The following is a 19,121-nucleotide window of genomic DNA, read 5'->3' on the forward strand; positions in this document are numbered from 1 at the left end:
CCCCCCTTACAGCTTAGCTTAAGTGGCAGCTTTTTCTCCTCTGAGCCATGCAAAGTGTATTTAGCTCTTTTAACCTTTTCCCCTGAAGTCAGTCCCTCCAGCCCCCAACCATCTCTGCTGCACTTCTCTGAACTCCCTCCCATCCGTCAGCCTTTCTCCGAACGGGACACCCAGAGCTAAACGCAGCACGCCAGGCGTGGTCAGGCCAGAACCAAACATCCTGCTCCCGTACGCGTAGCCACACGGTGATGTGCCGCATGCTCACCTGTTAAAGGGAAGGAGTGGGTCCAATGCTGCAGCCTGAATCCGCCAGCTGCAGGCCGAATCGATGCCACCATAGCTCACTCTCAACTCAGGGATCAGATTTTCAGGGTGGGCAGAAGCAGAAGAGCTACCAGCCAAGTGTGCCAGCACCCAATTGCTGGGCACTCCACGGCAGAGGGGATCAAGCTGAGCAGCAGCACCCTGCCTTGAGCTCAGCTGCCAGACCAGTGCTGGAAAGGCCCTGCCTTGCGAGGGCAGAGTTTACAGCTTGACACCAGCACCTTAGAGAGGGACCATTATCACCTTGCCGCTGCAAGCCAGGATCCTTTGGCATCTGCAGCCTAAAACTGCCTTGCCCCAGTCATGTTGCAAACCTGGGTCTTATTTGGTCTAGCAGCTCAAACGTTTCTTTCAGCTCTTCCTGCCTCTCCGTCCCACTCCTCGGCCGCTTTGCAGAGTGGTTTCCCTCTAGATGTATTAGCGACATTAGAATCACAGGCAGAAAAGTACAATCTCTCTGACCACTTGGGCTTGTTTACTGCCCTCATCTCCCCCCCCCCCCCCCCACCCCATTTACCATCATCTGCAGATTTCACTAAAGGGTCATTCCCCCTTCCACAGCACTGATGAGGATGCTCAGAGGAACAAGACCTAACCGCAGAATCTCCTGCAGGGCCTTAGGTTTAAGTGAACCGATAACGATGCTGTTCCACAAACATGTACGGAGCCCTGATCCGTGACTGGGGCTCCTAGACACGACTGCAAGACATAAGAAAAAAACCTGCCAAGTATTCTCAGGTAGGTTTCAACGCATTTATTAAATTCTTACAAAACAGAATACAAAATTCTGGCATCAACAGTTGTTACAAAGGAAAACTTCGATTGAGCTGTATCAGTTCACCTGGTACATACAATAAAGTGCTTGTTTTTTTTTTATTTTTGTTTTTATTTTTTGTTTTTACTTTAGTTTTATTTTTAAACCAGCCCCTGGCGCGAGGCATCCATTGTACAAACCAACAGTGCGTTAAGGTGATTTTATGTCAAACCCAGCTTTGGCAGTCTTCATCAATTGTAAAGTGGAGAAAGGGCTTTCTCCTGTATTGATAAAAAAAAAGTCTGATTCACAGTAAAAGTTTCTAACCAGTTCTAAATTGAGTTAACTGACTGAAGGAGGACCAAGAGGGAAATAAGCAAAAAAATATATATTTTAATTTCCTGCTGAAACTCGCAAGAAACTTTTTGAAAAGAAAAAAAAAGTCTCCAAGACAGATGCTTTACGAGGAAAAAAAGGTTTTTAAAAAAATAAAGGAGGAAAACATGGGTTTAAAATAAAAAAAAAGGACTTTGGCAAGACAGGGTTAAAACTGGGCACAGAACCATGTAAGTGCTAGAGAGAAAGATTCTGGGCAAGCATTGTCTTTGGAAACAAAACCAAGGGAAAGTAACCAGTGAGGAGGTGGGATGCGGGCCCAACCCTGGGCACTAGCATTAGCGTCTCTTCTGTCTTGTTAACACCTACAGACCAAGGACCAAATTTTTCAAAAGACCTGAGCATCCATCTCCCACTTAGACACCCTCAATGGAGCCCTCTGCTCCCACTGAATAATGGCAGCTACTCGGGGCCAAATACTATGAAGTCTGATCATGGAGGTGCCTAAATGAAGCTGAACTCTGAGCCCAAGTGTGCAAGGCATTTCACAATTCCCTCCAAACACACACTGCTCTGTGCACTTCCTCAGAGCAAGTGTGCTTCTTAAAGGCAACCTAAAAAGGAAAGAGTAACTGGGCTGCCTATTTGATTCTTAAATGGCATGAAAGTGTTTCTTCCAAAGTTTCCCCTTCATTAGCAATCCAGGGTCTTGTCTACAGATTTTCCTGTAAGACTTTGGCTGATGGGAGGACTGCTAGCATTGCAACAGATAGATGCACCATGCCAGCGAAACAAAGAACTGTATTCGGATGGACTTTTAAAACACCAAGTTAAACCAGTGTGGATTTAAAACAAACTGCCGGGCAAGCCGTCAGAAAAGCTCTCCTGATAATCAACGGAGTGAGGCTGTCCCCTCTTTAAAGGGGGGAATTTTCAGAGGCACAGACAGGAGATAAGAGCCTAATGGCCCTAAAAGTGCCATCTGTGACTTTGAACCTCTCCCCCAAGAGAAGAAAAAGCTCACAAGACATGTGAGCAGGCAGATCAGCAGCAAGTGTAAATTACCAGATCTGACCCCAACTGAGGATCTGTTCAGAGATCTTCAGCTAGTCCTCCAGCAAAAACCAGGCAACCCCAGGCCTGCCTCCCTGATTTTTCTGAGGTCTGACAGAAGACCCCAGACCTTCTTTACTCAAAGCAGCAAAGAAAGGTCAACCCAGTTCACTTGCCTTTGTAAGCCACCTTTCAGGGGAGGAAAAAGGTTTCATGGGTGGGAGGCGGGGACGTTTGCCAACAAAATCATGGAAAACCAGAACATCCCCCCCTTGCAATTCCCTTCCCATGTTTGTTTGTTTTTTAAAAGGCTGCAGCCGGCAGCATTACAATAGCTTTCACAATACCAGCTCGAGGCATCGCATACTGTACATCATTCAAGTATTTCTTAATATAAGACAACAAGGAATTATCTACAACTGATAAAAACAAAATAAGCTATAAAAAAGTAACAATGTACAATCAAGATAATGGATTTTTTTTTAAAGGAGGTCTCTAGGAGTATTGCAGCCTGTTTTTCGAGGTACAGTACCCCCCTTGCTTCCAATACAGTGCTCCCCCGTATTCTCCTTGCTACCCTGGAGTTCTGCGGTCAAGGGAAGCAAGTGCTGATCACTGTAAGCAAGATGATATGTGGATTTTGGAAATCAAGGTGTTTTACTTACAGATGGAACTGAAATTGCTTCTGTAAAACAGGGTAGGGAACAGTTACAGTTTACATTCCCGTCCCTTCCCAAAGCTTCATCGAGATCCAAACACCCAGTGATCAGCTAACCCCTGATGCTATTCACAATTGCCTCCCTGAAATCAACTAAACATATATTGCATAGTGTTGCTGTCAGCAGTCTTCGGGGGGGGGGGGGGGGGAAGAAACCCAGAACGTCCGCAGTCTGAGAAAGCATCCAAAATTCAGAGGAGGCAGGTTGGATTCCCAACTCAAAGGTTCCAAAACCCCCCAGCTGTGCCTACGTGAGAAGTTTGAGGTGGCTTTTAAAATATAAAGCTTGATGCATCCAGTTAGACGAGCAAGGGAGGCCAGTAACTCGTCCAGTTAGAGAGCGAGGGAGGCCAGTAATTTGCAGGGGGCACATTTCCCTCAGTCTGGACAGACTCAGACAAACACGTCGGCCTTGTTTAAGAGAGGAGCTTCCGGGGAGGCAGAACGAAGCCACTGAGTTCACTCACTGTCAGTTTCGCACCAGCACAGCTACGCTCAGCTCAGTGGTGCTACCCTTCATCTGCACCACTGGCAAGGGCAGGCAAATCCGACCCGATATTCCGCAGGGAGATACGGGGTTTTGATTTGCAGAACAGCTGGGCGTGCACAAGCCCCAGCGTGCCCCCATCTAAGACTCAGCGCTTCTGAAAGATGAGGCCCAGAGCCCTCATTTTTCGAGAGGAAATCAAGCAAAGGGAAGGCGCTACACGCCAGGTTGGATCAGGAAACTAGGGAAGAGACTTCAGAACAAATGGAAGCACGAGATACACCATGGGCAAGGAGAATTGCTGCCACCCACCTAGGACCCCAGCCCCACTGACAGACTCGTCCTGATTGGTCAGCCTCCAGTTGGGAAGGCTTGTGTCACAATTAAACTCCGGGAAAAAAAAAAAATCACTTCTATGGAACCTCCGGAAGGCGCATTCGAACCGCACATGCTCCCCTCCAATTCAGACCTCCCCGAGAGGCCCTGCTGACTAAATCTGCTCCCCTGCAAGCGTCTCAACCCAAAAACTCAACTTCCACGAGACCACGCCTCCCTCAAAGACTATTAAAGCTCTTCCTCCTCTAGTCCACCTCTGCTTCAACATGAAGACCCAGAAACCCGCCTCTGGTCTACGCCGCTGGGGGAGCTCTCTGCCCGTCCAACGCCAGACTGGATTTCCTAAGGGAAAGCAGCCCACAGGCAACAGTCATGGGCAAGCCCTGGACGGATTTCTATGACCACCTGAAAGGAAGGCTGATCACACCTTGAAAAAGCATCTCCTCCCTCTTGAGGGGGAACCTTGGGAAAATATCTGCATTTAAAAAATAAATGAAATACACCATGGAACCCCTTAAGCGACACAGATCCCACGGAAACAATACTCCTTTTCACTTGCTTCTGCCTCCCAGCGACAGAGCTGCTCGGATCCTCTCCCTGAATGCTCAGTTCGTTGCCCTAGGACAGAAAGCTCACTGAAAGCAAGAACAAATTTTTCCTTTTTAAAAAGCACCAGATTATTTCCAAGGCAGGGGATTCGCCAGCCACAGTCTGTAAGGACAGGAGCTTGGCGTTGATCCTGCCCTTTACTGGGAACCCAGCTGCTCATGTGATCTCACAAAACTGGCAGCTGGTAACTGGGGCAGAGACCCCCTCCACACACACACACACGCACACACACGCTCACACTCATTCCTCAGAAGAGGCTTGGATCCTGCTCCATGGCAAAGCCCCTACAGACTTTCATAGGACAGGACCAGCCCTATAACATGTTCAGAGTTACTTCCTAACTCTGCGAACATTTCAAAAACCTGGGAACACTGGTGGAGATCCCACCAGTCCCCACCTCCACTCCCCCATATCCAAGCTGTACCTGGCACATCATCTAACCCTAGGAAGCACCATGCCAGTACAGCTCAGTTCCCAGTCCGAGTCCAAAGGACAGAACCTAGGGGAACGAAGGAAGACACTTCTCAACGCCCTATTCAAGCAGGGTTCGCTTTAGCAAAGCACAACTAGGCGGTTTAAAGAAAAACAAAACCAAAAACCCTCAAGTGGTTTAAATAGCTTATCTTAGAGCAGGGAGCTGAGTTTCAATCCAAACCAGGGAGATCAACTGCCCTCATGAGCACAGCTCGCCCCTCTCTTCTAGAGAGAAATCCATCTGCCAGCACCACGTTCTTTCTCCAGATGAGCTGCAGAACGCCCCCCACTTCCACAGACTTCAGCGGGAGCAGAGGGCACTAAGCTTCCAGGACCAGGGGCAGCTGCGGTGACAATGACACCCCCTTCCAATGCCACGGAACCCCCCCATGCCCCAACACCAAGCCCTGGCATTCGATGAAGATCCAGTTCCCAAACGGAGCTTCAACCAAACTCTCTCTCAACACTACAGCATCCCACTGCATTCTGGAGTCCCTACGGCAAGGGAAGCGTTGGGAGGGATGGTGGCTCAGGACTATCCCTCTCCACCCTCACCCCTTTTTTTCTGAGAGGTGCGATGCCTGGACACGTTAGCTTTTCAACACCTTAGCTTAGATCAGCCAATTCCAGCTCCGGAATGATTAATTTTTTTTCTTCACTTTTTTTTTTGTTTTTTTGTTTTTTTGTTTTCTAAAAAAAAAGCTCCCCACAGTTGACTCATCTCAGCCCCAATTCAAAGAAAACCCTGCAGCTCGGTAGGAAAATAAATGTTAAAATGCTACGTTTTGTTGTTAAAAATACAACCGAGGGTCTTTTTCGTCGTCGTCGTTTTTTCACAGTATGAAATGAGCTGAAGTTGTAAAAGTGTCGCTTATACAAATAGTCCTTTGGTGTAGGGGAAAAAAAAAAAGAAAAATAAAAAAGAAAAGTCAAGGAAGAGTTCATACGTTGTCTGTTAAATGTCCTTAAATGTGCCCTGGGTGAAGCAACCTCACACTTGATTTAATACCTTTAAAAAAAAAAAAAGGGGGGGGGGGGAGAAGGGGGTTTAAACAGAAACAAAAGAAAGGAACTTGCAAGATCAGTGAAACCTTGGAAACCAGCCAATAGGACAGAGTCCTGATCTTGTTGCTAGCTAACAACGGCATTAAAAAAAAAGAAAAGAAAAGAAAGAAGGACGACGCCCGGATACAGCACACACGTATGTACAGGGAGTGGTGGGGGGGGCCACAGCGGGCAGGCGATCACGCGTGATCGCCCACCAGGACTAACGGAGCGCCGAGGTGCTGGCTCGCAGCCCCCGCCTTCGTCATGCTGCTCTTCTGCCTCCGTTGGGCCAGCCTGGATTCCGAAGGGGGCGACAGCTGCATGGAGCGTGAGGTAGCTTTGATGATGATTGGTCGCGTCTCCTCCTCCTCCTCCTCGTCTTCGTCACGCTGCATCAGCTGACGGTTGACAGCGATGGCTTCAGCGGCGAAGGAGGTGAGTTCTTTGGCACTGCTGTTCCTGGAGGGGAGACAGGCCAAGGTCAGTGAGCAGGGGCTGGACAGGTGGCATGAGACCCCGCCCCCGGACAGCAGCTACTGGAAGGAGGTCTCCCATTCCCGTCGTCACTCCTTGAACCAAGGCAGAGTATTCACGAGTAGGGAACACGAGCTTAATCAGTGTTCATGGTGCACGGGCAGCCACAGCATTGACCCAGCGCCCCCACTGACATCCTGACCCAGCATGCACCAGGCCCAGCGTTTAATCCCCAGGGAACTCATTCCAGGTCTGTCTCCTCAACTGGCCTGAAGTTCTGAGTAGGTACCTGAACAGGATGGCTGAAAGACACCCCAATGTCTTGTTCTCCTGCAGCTGGTTAGGACTTGGGACCACAGGCGCCAACTTCTCATGGCACCGGTGGGTGCTCGCACCCTGCCCCCCTCCCCCAAAGTTCCCCCCCAACTCCGCTCTCTCCCTGCCCCTATTGGACCCCTCCCCTGAGCATGCTGCATTCCCCCTCCCTCCCAGTGCTTGCTGTGCGGAACAGCTGTTTAGCAGTGACAAGCGCTGGGAGGGGGGAAAAGCGGGCACGCGGCGCGCTCACGGAGGAGGAGGAGGTAAGCTGTGGCAGGGAACTGCCGATGGCCGCAGAGCACCCTCCAATTTTTCCCCGTGGGTGCTCCAGCTTCAAGTTCTGGGTCTAGATGGCCCACCTCACCAGGCCAGCAGGGGCTACAAGTGCCAGGGAGGTGACGGGGCAACGGGGCACGCCTTCCAGGAGAGCGGGTGGGTCACCTGGTCCACACCAAGGCCCCTGTAGCCTCCCTCGGCTGACAGGGCGTGAGCGTCAGCACTCCTGGGAGCAGGGCAGAGGACTTTCAGCACCCTGGGGTGCAGGCGTCACACCAATGCACTCTGGCTTTGGATTGTCAGGTCTGCAAGATCTGCCAGCAGATGAGCTCATCATGTTACTGTGGAGAGGGCTGCACTAACCACCGCAGAAGCTGCTGAGACACCGTCTCCCTCTGCAGCAGCCCCACCCCCCGCGCGTACACAGCCAGGGTGCAGGAGAAAGGACTCGCTCACCTCTGTAAGATGATGGGGGTTGGAAGAGTGTTGTCTGGAGCACACTGGAATAGAACAGAAGCAAGATTTAGAGTCAGGTGGCAAAGCTCATCGCTCCGGAGTGGATATGGGACCTACAGTCAACATCCGTGAACCCGCCTCCCAGTGGAAGCGGTGGTGTCCTAGTGGAAGAAGGCCCCAGTGGGTAGGGCGAGCTTGGCTTGTGGGAAGCCTGGGTGCAATTCCTGCTCTGCCAAAGACTTCCTAGGTGACCTTGGACATGTCACTAGGAGCCTGAATACCACTGTGGCCTTAGTGGCTTGGTGCCTCAGTTTCCCATCTGTACAATGGGGATAACAGCACTGCCCTACCTCCCAGAAGAAATACATTAAAGATTATGAGGGACTCAGATACGCCAGCAATGGGGCCAGATAAGTACCCAAGACCAACAAATCCTGCATCGATGGCTCTAAGACTCCAGGTTTTCTTTAGGGACAGACAGTTGAGTGGTTAGAGCACAGGACTAGAAATCAGGAGACCCAAGCTTTAGTGTGGTTCTGAGAAGGACCTGCAGCAAATCATTTCTCCTTTCCCTGTGCCTCACTTTGCCCTGCTGTGAAATGGGAATAAAACATCCGTCTCTCAGGGCGCAGCGGAGGGACAGAATCATGAAGCTCAGCTGTTTGTCAACCCCAGGTGGGAGACTCAAAAGAAGTACTAAGAAGGATCATAATGCTGGTTTAAGGCAACTTCTCTCTCTGGAAGTGTGAGGCTCCAGATAAGTTATTTTTTAATGCCATTTTCTCTTCTCTCAGGTCACTCAGTCTGGGCCTGACCCATGGACCTTATGCGTGGCCATAGCTTCCTAGCCGTGTTACACAGCTGTGCCAAGAACCCACGCAATCAGGTCCAGAATCGTATGAAGTTAGAAGAGTGTCTTCCAAGATCTGCAGCTCAGCAGCCAACAATCAAACCTCCTCAGAGCAGTACTCACCCCCTGCACCCAAGGATGCTCGAGGACCTGGGCTGCGCTGAGCCGATTCTTGGCATCTCTAACCAGCAGCTTGGAAATTAGATCTTTGGCTCCAAAAGAAATGTGGGCCCAGTCCTTATCAGGAAATTCATACTTCCCTTCCTGGATACTCTCAAAGAGCATGTTCTGGAAGAGAAGAGGCACCCGAGCAAAGTTTATTTTTAGAGAAGTGAAAGTGATCCTCTGCACAATCTGATTAGACCTAGGAGGCAGCTCCTCCCAAGGCGAGTGGGAGGCTTGAAGCTAAGCAGAGAATCTCCAACCTTCACAGCCCTACTAGCTGCATTCTCTGTATGCAGGGAAAGCTGATATCAGATGTCCAGCAAAGCCACTCTATGTGGCCAGCAAGAATTAGTTGCCAGAGAGAGGGTTCTTTAACCATTGCACCGGAAGCCACACGGGGCGACTTCAACGTGGCTGTTTCAGACAGGGGTTTAGCATGCTGAAGGAGATGGGCTGTGCAGTGTGGGAGGCTGGGCCAGACAGGATAATGGACCTACTACTGCTCCTAGCTAAGAGAAAATCTCCTTTAACACAAGGGCCAGGCTGCCAGGCAGAGGGGCTGGCTCACCTGGCAGGCATGGCACGCCTCGCCGCGGTCCCAGCCGCAGTCAGTGCCACAGTGCCCCACGAAGGGCGGATAGCCGCTCAGCATGATGTACAGGATGACCCCCAGACTCCACAGGTCGCAACGCTTGTCGTAGATGGAAGCCTCCTCGTTGAAGGCCTCCACCACCTCGGGGGCCATGTACTCAGCAGAGCCGCACTGCAGAAAGGGAGAGCAGGGCAGGGTTACTCAGAGCTGGGCCCCAGGCAATCGGGCCTCCAGAATCCAGCACTGATCTGACGAGATGCCTCGGAGGGGAAGGGAAGACTAGGCGTGACAGACGCCCCCAGATGCTACAAGTCATCACAAATCCTCAGTCCGCTGCTATCATGAGACACAGGTAAACCAAGACACCAGATCCAACCCTCACCCTAAAGGTTTGGCTCCAAATATTATGATCCATGACCGGCCCGGGCCCAAACATGGAGGCAGGACCCCTACAAAGCAGGCCGTGACAGAGCGCAGAGCCTGGGTCTGATGGGCATCACCAAGTCGTTCATGCCCCATCACAGAACCACTATGGTGCAACTGGCAGCGTCTGCAGGTACGAACCAGTAACCAGGAGGTTAGCCTGTTGATGGTGCAGCAACTCCCCTTGCTACAACTGGCACCACTGATCACAGGGTTTGGACAAGTTGCCTGAGCGCCAAATTCACCCAAATAGAAACACAGACTAAAAACCTAGATCGGAGCTGGCAATGAAGCGAGGCCCGAGTGGGCAGCGTTGCTCCAGCCAGAAGGGACCTGGGAAAGACAAAGGAACAGCCGTGCCAGAGGCAAGGAGCAGAAGCAACAAACTGAGCCACGCCACCCTGTCCTCAGATGAGATAACTCAGCTAAGAGAGATTTGCTCGTCGCAGAGACAGAAGGCCAAGGAAGGGCAGGCAGCACCAGCTCCCGGGGTCTGCAAACATCTCTGCCATGCAATGGGATTCTACTCCAGTTATAGCAGCCGGAGACAAGTGGAAAGTCACAGCTGGTACATTTACCCTGCTCCCAGGACTTGACATCTTTCCCTGAACCTCCAATCTCACTCTTTTTAAGGGTGAGTCTCAAGCTCCGATGCTTACAAAGAAAACCTCCAAAGAGGTGACGGGGTGGTAGCGGATGCAGCCACCGCACTGGGAACTGCAGTGTGCCCCTGTCCACCCAAGCTCCACCAGCAGGGAGTGCTGGAACTGCACTATTGCACGAGTGCATTGGAAACAACGTCTGCACCTCGCCTCAGGAGGGCAGGGCTTATTTTGTGGGCCGAGTTTAGAAAACCACTACACCCCTCTGCTCCCCAGGTCAGCCCCTGCCGCCCCGCTGTCCATATTCAGAGAGGGAGGAGGTAGAGGACATGAGAAGTTCTTTAAATAACTGACTGGGGTTTCCAGGATTTTCTGACCAGGGCTCTTGAGATCAGGCTCCCAGACATAGCTTGGCTTGAACTGCTGGGTTAATTATGCACAACAGTCCCTCTGGGAAATTGTTCCCAAGCATTGCTCTGGCAGGAGCAGATGACCACAAGCTATAAACAGACCCATTTTTCTTGGAAGGGCTGCACACAACCACCTTACGAGCATCCCCCGAGGTCCTAACATGCCACTGAAGAGCAGTGAAGAAAAAGATATGACTCTGGGACCACCAGGTGGGCCACAGGGAACGAAGCACACGGTAAAGACACCCAGATGTCCCCACAGGAGAGGCCGTGCAGAGACGGATCAGTTACATCCCTGGCTGTATTCTGTCTAATCAGCAGTGTCTAATCATTGGAGAAAAGCAATCTTCTATAAGTCCCCCATCCTGTATCTAAATATCTAGCTTAATAATAAATACCTAGCTCTCATGTAGCACTTTTCGTGACCAGATTGCAAAGTGCTTTAACAAAAGAGGTTAGCATCATTATCCCCATTTTACTAATGGGGAAACTGAGGCACAGAGAAGTGACATGCCCAAGGAGCAGGCCAGTGACAGCACCAGGAACAGAACCCAAGATTCCTGAATCCCAGTCTAGTGCTCAGCCCACTGGACCAACTCAGTGGCTCAACCTCAAGACGATCCTGCCTCCTCCACTCAAATCCGTTTAAGTTTGTTACAGTCTGGACGAAGTCACAGGATGGACCCAGAATGCTATGTCCCAACTCTACCCTTGATGGGCGCTAGCTTGATAGCACATGACCTTCTAATACACTGGTCCCCAAACTTTTTTGGTCGTGTCTCCCTCCCTAATCTGGTCCCTAGGAGCCACGGCCAGGGCCAGGAGCAGGGCTGGGTGGTGCTCCCTCCCCCCCCCGGGAATGTTTCTCCATGCCCCCCTAGCAGGGCGTACCCCACAGTTTGGGGACCACTGTTTTAACAGAAGTTACAGCTCATCTCGTCCGACCACACCCAGCCCTTCCCTTCCACTCTGCAGGTTTCCCTCTGAACTCAGCATATTCGTTTTATACAGGCTTCTTCCCTCTTTATTACAGTGAAGGGTCCCGGGGGAGAGGGAAGCTTCTGTCCCCACATGCTTCCTGGAAATGGAAGCAGCAGGAATGGAACTGAATGCCTGGTGTCCCTTATGCAAGAATCAGACTTTAAGGATAGGAAAAGATCCTTCCCTATTGAATTCTCCACTCTCTCCCAGAAGCTGATATTGAACCTGCGCTTCCAGAAAAGGCAGCAAACCTGGTGCAGTGCCTTGGGCCACGCAGCCACCTTGATCCATCCTCTATGAAACCAGAGGTAATCAGAGAAATGCACCGTACTGGGGGAGAGGGCTGCTGTTTGGAAACCACCCACCATCTCCTGTACCAAAGGAGGGGGAATCCTTCTCCACCTGTTACACCAACGGCCCCCCAGATGTGAACAGCAGCCAAAAACCAGCTGAGTCACCCTCTCATCCCCCGCCCCCAGCTGATCCCCGTGGGAGAGAGTAATGGACATCAGAATTCAAGGACTGGAAGGCCCTGCATTCAGTGAGCTAGTGAAGGGAACGGCAGGAGTTAAACAGCTGATGTAACCAGAGCCACAGATGTCTCCACAGTCCTGTCCCTTCCCCCTCCCGCCCTTAGGCAGTCTGGGGCTTTCCAGCCCCAGCCCACGTGATGGATCAGCCCACACAGGCCTGGTGGGGGAGGGAAACAACCCCACAGCAATCAGATAATTGCTTATAATGAGAGGCGAGCACAGGAACAGCTGATGCCACAGAAAAGAAAAACCTTCTGCAAGATGAGAACCCCAGGCAGGGTTGGTGCCCGCACAAGGGGCCCCGAGCAGCTTTTCTCCTCCCCCCGCAACAGCATAGGAAACAGAAAGCAGAACTTTGTCCCCCAGAAACCCCAGCCAGAGTTGTAAGCGGCACCGGAGGGGCAAGGTGCAAAGCAGAGTGGCCCCCAGAGATAAACACACGGGGGCAGATAGGCAGAGAGTTCCCCCGGGAGGGCAGGCGTGTTTGGCATGTCTCACCAGATTCCCACCCCCACCCAGCGTTCCCAGGCCAGCCGGGAGCAGCGCTCTTCAGCTCAGGAGAAGTTCCCGATGCCACCGTTGCATCAGCCGCGGCGCTGCCCTTCTGAAGCACACGTGAACCCAAGCCGACCTCGATGCCAGTAAACAAGGGCGTGGGGCTCTGCCTCTGCCCGACCCCATCCCAGAACCAGGCAGCGTATCCCGGGTGAGCGACAGCCCTGCTCCCCCAGGGGTTCTGGCGGTTGCAGGATGGGTTAGTGGGACCCTTTCTGCAGGACTCTGCTGGCTGCAGATCGGCTGAGCAGAGAGGGGTCAGTTCGGAGCTGGAATTCTCTGGCCCAGCTCACGCTAGATGATCATAATAGTCCCTCCTGGCCTTAATCCAGGCAGCAGGGAGAAAAGAAAGTCTATGTGCCAAAGCCCCTACTTCCATGAAAAGCAGGGCAGGGAGTCATCACCCCCCAGCCTTGAAAGTAGAAGGAGGTGCTGAAATCTAAAGCACTGGGCCCAACTACCTCCCACGCCCCTACCCCAGTGCAACCAACGCTGCAAGTCAGAGACATCCCCCCCTCCCCCCGCCATCCCGTTCCCAGCCACATCTCGCCTGACCCACTTCTGTAAGCTTCCGCCAGGGAACGGCAGATCCCGCCCTGCCCAAGCCGCTCTGGCTCCTTCCCCGCAGCCAATCGGGCCGGCTGTTGCTAAGGCTAGATTTTAACTTCTCCTCTGCACTGGCTTGGCGGTGCGCCACCCCCCTCCCCCACCCCCGTCTGAAAGCAAGCCGGGCATGCTAAAAAACGCATTATGTAACCCTTTCTCAAATTCACTCCCCTCTCCGAGAAGGATGAATAATGCATGAGCCTCTCAAGGACAGGCTCGTTCGGGAGAGCAGCGCCTGGCAGCCGATCGCCCCATCCCCATAGGGGGCGGAAACCAGTGTATGCAACAACCCCCCTCCGCCCCACAACCCTGCCCAGTGCTTTACTCTCTCCAATCATCCACCCACAGCCTCTAGTTTCCTAATGCTCCCCACTTTCCACAGGGTCCGTTTCCCAGCCCCCTTCGAAGGCCCTTTGCCTAGAGAGACCCAGTGTCAGGCTTGCCTACTTCAGGAATCCCCCAGTGCCCAGGGACGGCTGTTCTATCTCCCTCAGCCACGGCCTTCCCAGCATGCCTGGCTGTGCCTACATTCTCAGGCTCCCCGCCGAATTACAACCCCCAGTTTCTATTCTGGAAACCAGTTACAGGAATGCCCCTGGGCCGATGCCAGCCGCGGTACAGGGTAGTTAAGGGGGCCAGAGTTGCAAAGGGAGCCTTGTTGAAAAGTCCAACAGCGACTAAAAACAATAGATTATGGACATTGGTGCCAGAGCAGAGGAAACTGCAGAAGTCCAGCTGGTACTCCAAGGGGAGCAGAGAGCCAAGCGGGCTGCATCCGTTGATAGAAGTCTAGCCCTAGTGGCCAGGACTCCTGCCACAAATGCACAATGCTGGTCATCTTCCCAGACGTCTATAAGCAGCCTTAGTCTCCCACCAGCCAGCTGGTGGCTAGCCAGTCTATGGTTCAAGACCTCTCTCTCTCCATGACAGTCCCATCCTCCCCGCAAAAGCCAACTAGGCCACTCCCTCACACATTCGTGAGGGGGCAGAAATACTTACGGGTGTGAGCAGCTCAGGGGTGGAGATAGGGGAACAATCGCCATTTAATTTGATGCCACTTCCCAGGTCAAAGTCACAGATCTTCACAGGGGAAACCTAGGACAGGACAGAAGAGGCAAAGAAGTCGATCACTAAATTGAACTGCGACGCGCCTGTGAAGTTCACCATGCAAGGCCAGAGGTGACCTGGAGATCCCCCACACACTAGACGTGTCCATGGCCCACATGCATCACCCCAGCATCTCCCCCTGGGAGTCACTTCTTAGCAAATTGAAATCTGGCCTTTGCCCTCCACCGGAGGTTATCAACAGCAAAACTCTGCCCAGTCAGCCAGCCATGCCCCCTCCCCAGCTCTGAGATGGCTTCCTTCTCTGGGGGGTAGGCCCCTTCTGAGAACCTGCATGCAAAGGGTTAACATCACAGCCTTGCTGCCCACTGAACTCTCTGCCTCCCCCACCTCGTGCTACCTCCTTCCCACCAGTGCCCTCCCCACACAAGCAGGGCCCAGGCTCCCCAGGAGCCCAGACCCACGTCCCAGCAAGAGGCTAGCCCACCCGCTGGAGAGGAGCTCCCCTCCTCCAAGCCACCCCAGCTCCTGCCAAGCCAGGGAACGAAAGAGTGGCGTGTCTCTGGACGTGCTGCTAGCCAGGCAGCCTGCCACTCACCTGGTCGGGACTCTCACAGAGAATATTTTCTGGTTTTAAATCCCTGTGCGCTATACCTGTTAAAAACAAGAAACCCCAGAGTCAACAGGGACTGCTGCTTTCCTGGGACAGTTCAGAGCCTGGCTCTTGTGCAGCCCAGGGCTTGCACGGTGGGGGAACACTAGGGGGGCTGGTTCCCCGCATCGGCAAGCCCCAGCCACCCTGCTACGGGATGCTCTGGGAAGCGCAACGGCGAGAGAAGTGCTTGGGCCCGAGACACCCTGCAAGCTCTGGCAGGCCAGTGCAGCCCGTCACCGCATCTGCCTGGGGAAGGGAGCACCCAGGAACCTGGGGAACGGGCTACGCAGAGCCCCCATCCACTCCCTTCGCACCACCACACAGTCCTCCCGGAGAGTCTCTAGTGGCCGAGGGGTGGAGCTGGGCATGAACTCTCAGGCCTTAGGATCATGGGCTCTCCCAGTGCAAGGAGGAATAACCTCCTCCAGCCGCGCCCCCCCCCCAGAGCCCGGCAGGTGCCCGCCCTTTGCTCCTCACCTTTGTTGTGCAGGAAGTTAAGGGCACTGGCAATGTCTTGCACAACCACACTGGCCTCCAGTTCATTGAAGTGACGCCTCCTGTGGATGTGGGTCAGGATGGAGCCTGGGGCACAGGAGAGGGAGAGGGCGGTTGTTAGCAGGGCCTCATCCCCGCGTTTCTCCCTCAGCATCCCACCCCCTGGCTCTGAAGCGCCTCCCCACCAGAGCGTTCGGGAAGCAGGGACCAGGGATTTTGCAGGCCAGGAGCCAGCCGTGAGAGTCTGGAGGGAATTGCGCGCTGCTGAATGGTGATGGGCTATGGCGGTACCCATCCTTGCCAAGCTGCGAGCTTCCCAGCTGGCAGAAGGGATCTCCATCAGGCCTCGGGGGGGAGAGGGGAGCCTAGATCAGTGGTTCTCAACTAGGGGACCGCGAACAGGTTTCAGGGGGGCCACCAAGCAGGGCCAGCGTTAGCCATGCTGGGGCCTAGGGCAGAAAGCTGAAGCTTCACAGGGCTCCCAGCCCTGCCATCTGGGGCTGAAGCCGAAGCCCAAGCAACTTTGTGGGGCCCCCTGTGCCGTGGAGCCCTGGGCAACTGCCCTGCTTGCTACCCCCTAATCCTGGTCCTGGCTTTTATATGCAGAAAAAACAATTGTGAAACTGGTGGGCTGCAGAGTTTTTCTAGCATATTTGGGGGGGGGGGGTGCACCTCAGAAAGGAAAAGGTTGAGAGGTCCTGGCCTAGAAAACACAGCCCCCGCCCCGCCAGCCAGAGGTGAACGGTGCCACGAAGAGGGAGGAGGAGGCAGTGCTCCTACAGGGATATTTACCTCCTCGCATCTTCTCAAACACCAGGTAGAATCGATCTTCCTCTTCGAAGAACTCTATCAGCTCCAGGACGTTCCTGTAAGGAGAGCGGCGGGGGGGATATCAGCTCAGCTCTGCCCTCTTGTCCCACAAGGCTTCCCCTCCAGCCAGCCGCAGGGCCTTCCCAGAGCTGGCTCCTCCACGCCACGAGCGTGCAGACGCAGGACAGGCGCCAAGGAGAACTGGGTTTCAGTTATTGGAACCAGAAGGCCCTGGGCCCACAGCTGGTTTCCCAGCATTCCAGGGGATGTTTTCTCAGTGTCCCGCTCAACGACTTAGCTATACCACAGCCCTAATTGTCAGCAGATGCTTCCCTTGGCCAACACGCTGCTATCGAGAAAGAGCATCGCTCCGCTTTTTATCCAGGCAGCTGGTCTTACTATTCTGCGCAGTGAGACTAAACTCTCCACAAATGCAACAAACCCCCTCTTCCCAAACCCTGCACGCGGCCTACAAGAGGGAAGAGCCCTTCGGAGTCATCTCCAGCACTCAGCCGGTCACTGGTGGGTCAGCGCAGCTAAAAAGAGATCTATACTCATTGCTATGGAACAGGTGTTAGCGTAGGCCAGAGACGCTCACGTGGCCCACCAAGGTTAAGGTGGGAGCAAGCACATCTTCCCACCTTTACCCTAGAGTGCAAAGAGAAGGGGGGTGGCAAGTCTTGGCCATAAGCGAAAGCAATGCCCACCCAGCCAGCAACAGAGATCCCAAGAACCAGCATGCCTCTGGCCTAGCAGGGAGCTCCCCCATACCTGTGTCCTTGGCACTGGTAGAGCATCTCCACCTCCCTGAATACCCGGCTCCGGATGTGTCCGAGGCTCTTCTCAATGATCTGAAACAGAAGTAGGGAGAGGAGTTTGGAGACGGACCCTGGCCCCACAGGCTGCTCGAGGAGCACAGGGCACAGGGAGGGGATCCAGTAGGAATGATGCCAGAGCTCAGATCCCAAACTGGATTGCTACAGCGTCCTAGCTACATAAGCCAAAACACACCCCTAGAGCAGTTAACAAGCCAAAGAGCACCCTTTCCACAGATCCCAGAGACCAAGCCAGGCAGGGTGGCTCCATTCAGAGATCCCTGAAGGGGTTAACCAGCTGCAGAGAAGGCTGCTTTCCTTCCCCCACCCCTCAGGGAGGTGACAGCATTAGCCATGCCAGCTTCTCCTCCACACCCTTCCCTCCGCAGGGGAGGAGCTGCTCTCATTCCAGGGGGACAGCCAAACAACGGGTCACGTGTCTAATGCGCCAAGCAAAACAGAGGCCCCTACACACTTCAAAGGGCGGCCCTGGGGTTTGGCTGCAGAGATAAGGGCCCCTTCTCCCTCCTCCCCAGGCTCTGTGGGGAGAGAGCTTCTACAAAGACAGCCATCAATATACAAGATAAGCCGGGCCACAGGCTGGGATCGGCCACAGCAGAGTAAATCTGGAGTAAGCACTGATTGCGGTGGAGTCACTCTGGATTTACACCAGTAGAGCAGAGGTCAGAGTACAGCCTCCTGCAAAGGCGGCTCAGGGCAGGGAGTTTTAAGAAGCGCCCAAGACAGCGTAGGGGGCAGAGTGCAGGGCTGGCAATCAGGACTCCTAGGTTCTGAGCCTCCCTCTGCCACCAGTTTGCTGCATGACATCAGGCAGTCACTTCCCTCTCAGTGCCTCAGTTTCCCCATGGGGGACATGGGGAATTCTACTTCCCGGACCCCCAGCACAGAGCCTGAGGCTCAGGTGTTTGTGAAGTGCTTTGAGAGCCTCACCCTGATGAATATGGTACAGGGCAGTTCCATGCCAGGCTGCTAGCTTTGGCTCATGGAACGGCCTCAGACTGCCCAGAAGGGCTTCTCCCCTTTGCTCTATTGTAGCAAAAAATGTCAGTGTCTGAAATGGAGGGTCAGATTTCTGGTCCGATACACACGGCCCTTGTTGCTCTGCTGAGGCACCAGGCGTGCCAAGCTGCTGGAGAAGGGCGGCATTGTTCCCCTCCCGTGGGCCGCTTGCCCAACGGTCCCCTGCACAAGCAAAGACGCTCCCCAGAGACTGCAGCTCAAACAGCCAACAGCTGCTCTCCTCCAAACCCAACACGCTTCCCTTTTTCAGAAGGGCATGACCCTGCGCGCAGCCCCCCACTCTCGCAGCCCTCCCCTCCACACAGGCACCCAGCCACAGCCTATCGCTTCCGTGCAGATGTCAGCACACCGCAATGGCAATGCCTGATGCCAAGGAGCCAATCGCTGTTCAGTACAAAGGGGCACTGGCCGGCCCCATTCCACTTGCTGAGGCTTCAGCTGCACAGACCAAACAGGCTGGGTGTGGGCAAGCTTTGCACGCTGCCATACAGCGGCGCTCTTTCCCGGGAGTCCTGCAAAGAACTCGCCACGATGGCTCCCAGCCCGGAGGAGCCCGCATTGCTGCGGTAATCTGAGCCCCGACAGAACTGCACTTCGACAGGTTTCGTCTGGAGTTCCAACAGCCCGGCAGGCAATCACACAGACAGCAGGGAGGCGGCTCGCCAGGACCTGTTCTGCTTCCCGCCCGCTTGCTGGGAGGCGTCAAGACGCCCAACACACAAATGAGTCTAACCGTCCCACTAGCATAATCCTTCCCACTCATCTGTCCTCCCCAGGTGCTCTGGGAGCACTAATTTACCCTCCCAGACTCCCCTGCCCAGTAGGGATCAAGCCCACATTACAGAAGTAAAGAAACCTGCC

General features: G+C 53.7%; 1 protein-coding gene across 1 annotated transcript in view; it reads right to left on the bottom strand.

Annotated features, from left to right (window-relative positions):
• Positions 1 to 1,063: 1,063 nt before the first annotated feature.
• MKNK2 (MAPK interacting serine/threonine kinase 2) overlaps positions 1,064 to 19,121 on the bottom strand; it is a 28,092-nt gene continuing 10,034 nt past the window's right edge. The window contains exons 6-14 of the mRNA XM_048830624.2: positions 17,176 to 17,255; positions 16,387 to 16,460; positions 15,577 to 15,681; positions 15,043 to 15,098; positions 14,379 to 14,474; positions 9,246 to 9,440; positions 8,636 to 8,800; positions 7,663 to 7,706; positions 1,064 to 6,597 (exon numbers count right to left, since the gene is read on the bottom strand). Of these exons, the coding sequence (XP_048686581.1) occupies positions 6,336 to 6,597; positions 7,663 to 7,706; positions 8,636 to 8,800; positions 9,246 to 9,440; positions 14,379 to 14,474; positions 15,043 to 15,098; positions 15,577 to 15,681; positions 16,387 to 16,460; positions 17,176 to 17,255 (1,077 nt within the window). The 3' untranslated portion in view covers positions 1,064 to 6,335. The remainder of the gene's footprint in view (positions 6,598 to 7,662; positions 7,707 to 8,635; positions 8,801 to 9,245; positions 9,441 to 14,378; positions 14,475 to 15,042; positions 15,099 to 15,576; positions 15,682 to 16,386; positions 16,461 to 17,175; positions 17,256 to 19,121) is intronic.

This window comes from Caretta caretta, chromosome 25 (assembly GCF_965140235.1).
Source record: "Caretta caretta isolate rCarCar2 chromosome 25, rCarCar1.hap1, whole genome shotgun sequence".
NCBI classification, from domain to species: domain Eukaryota; kingdom Metazoa; phylum Chordata; order Testudines; family Cheloniidae; genus Caretta; species Caretta caretta.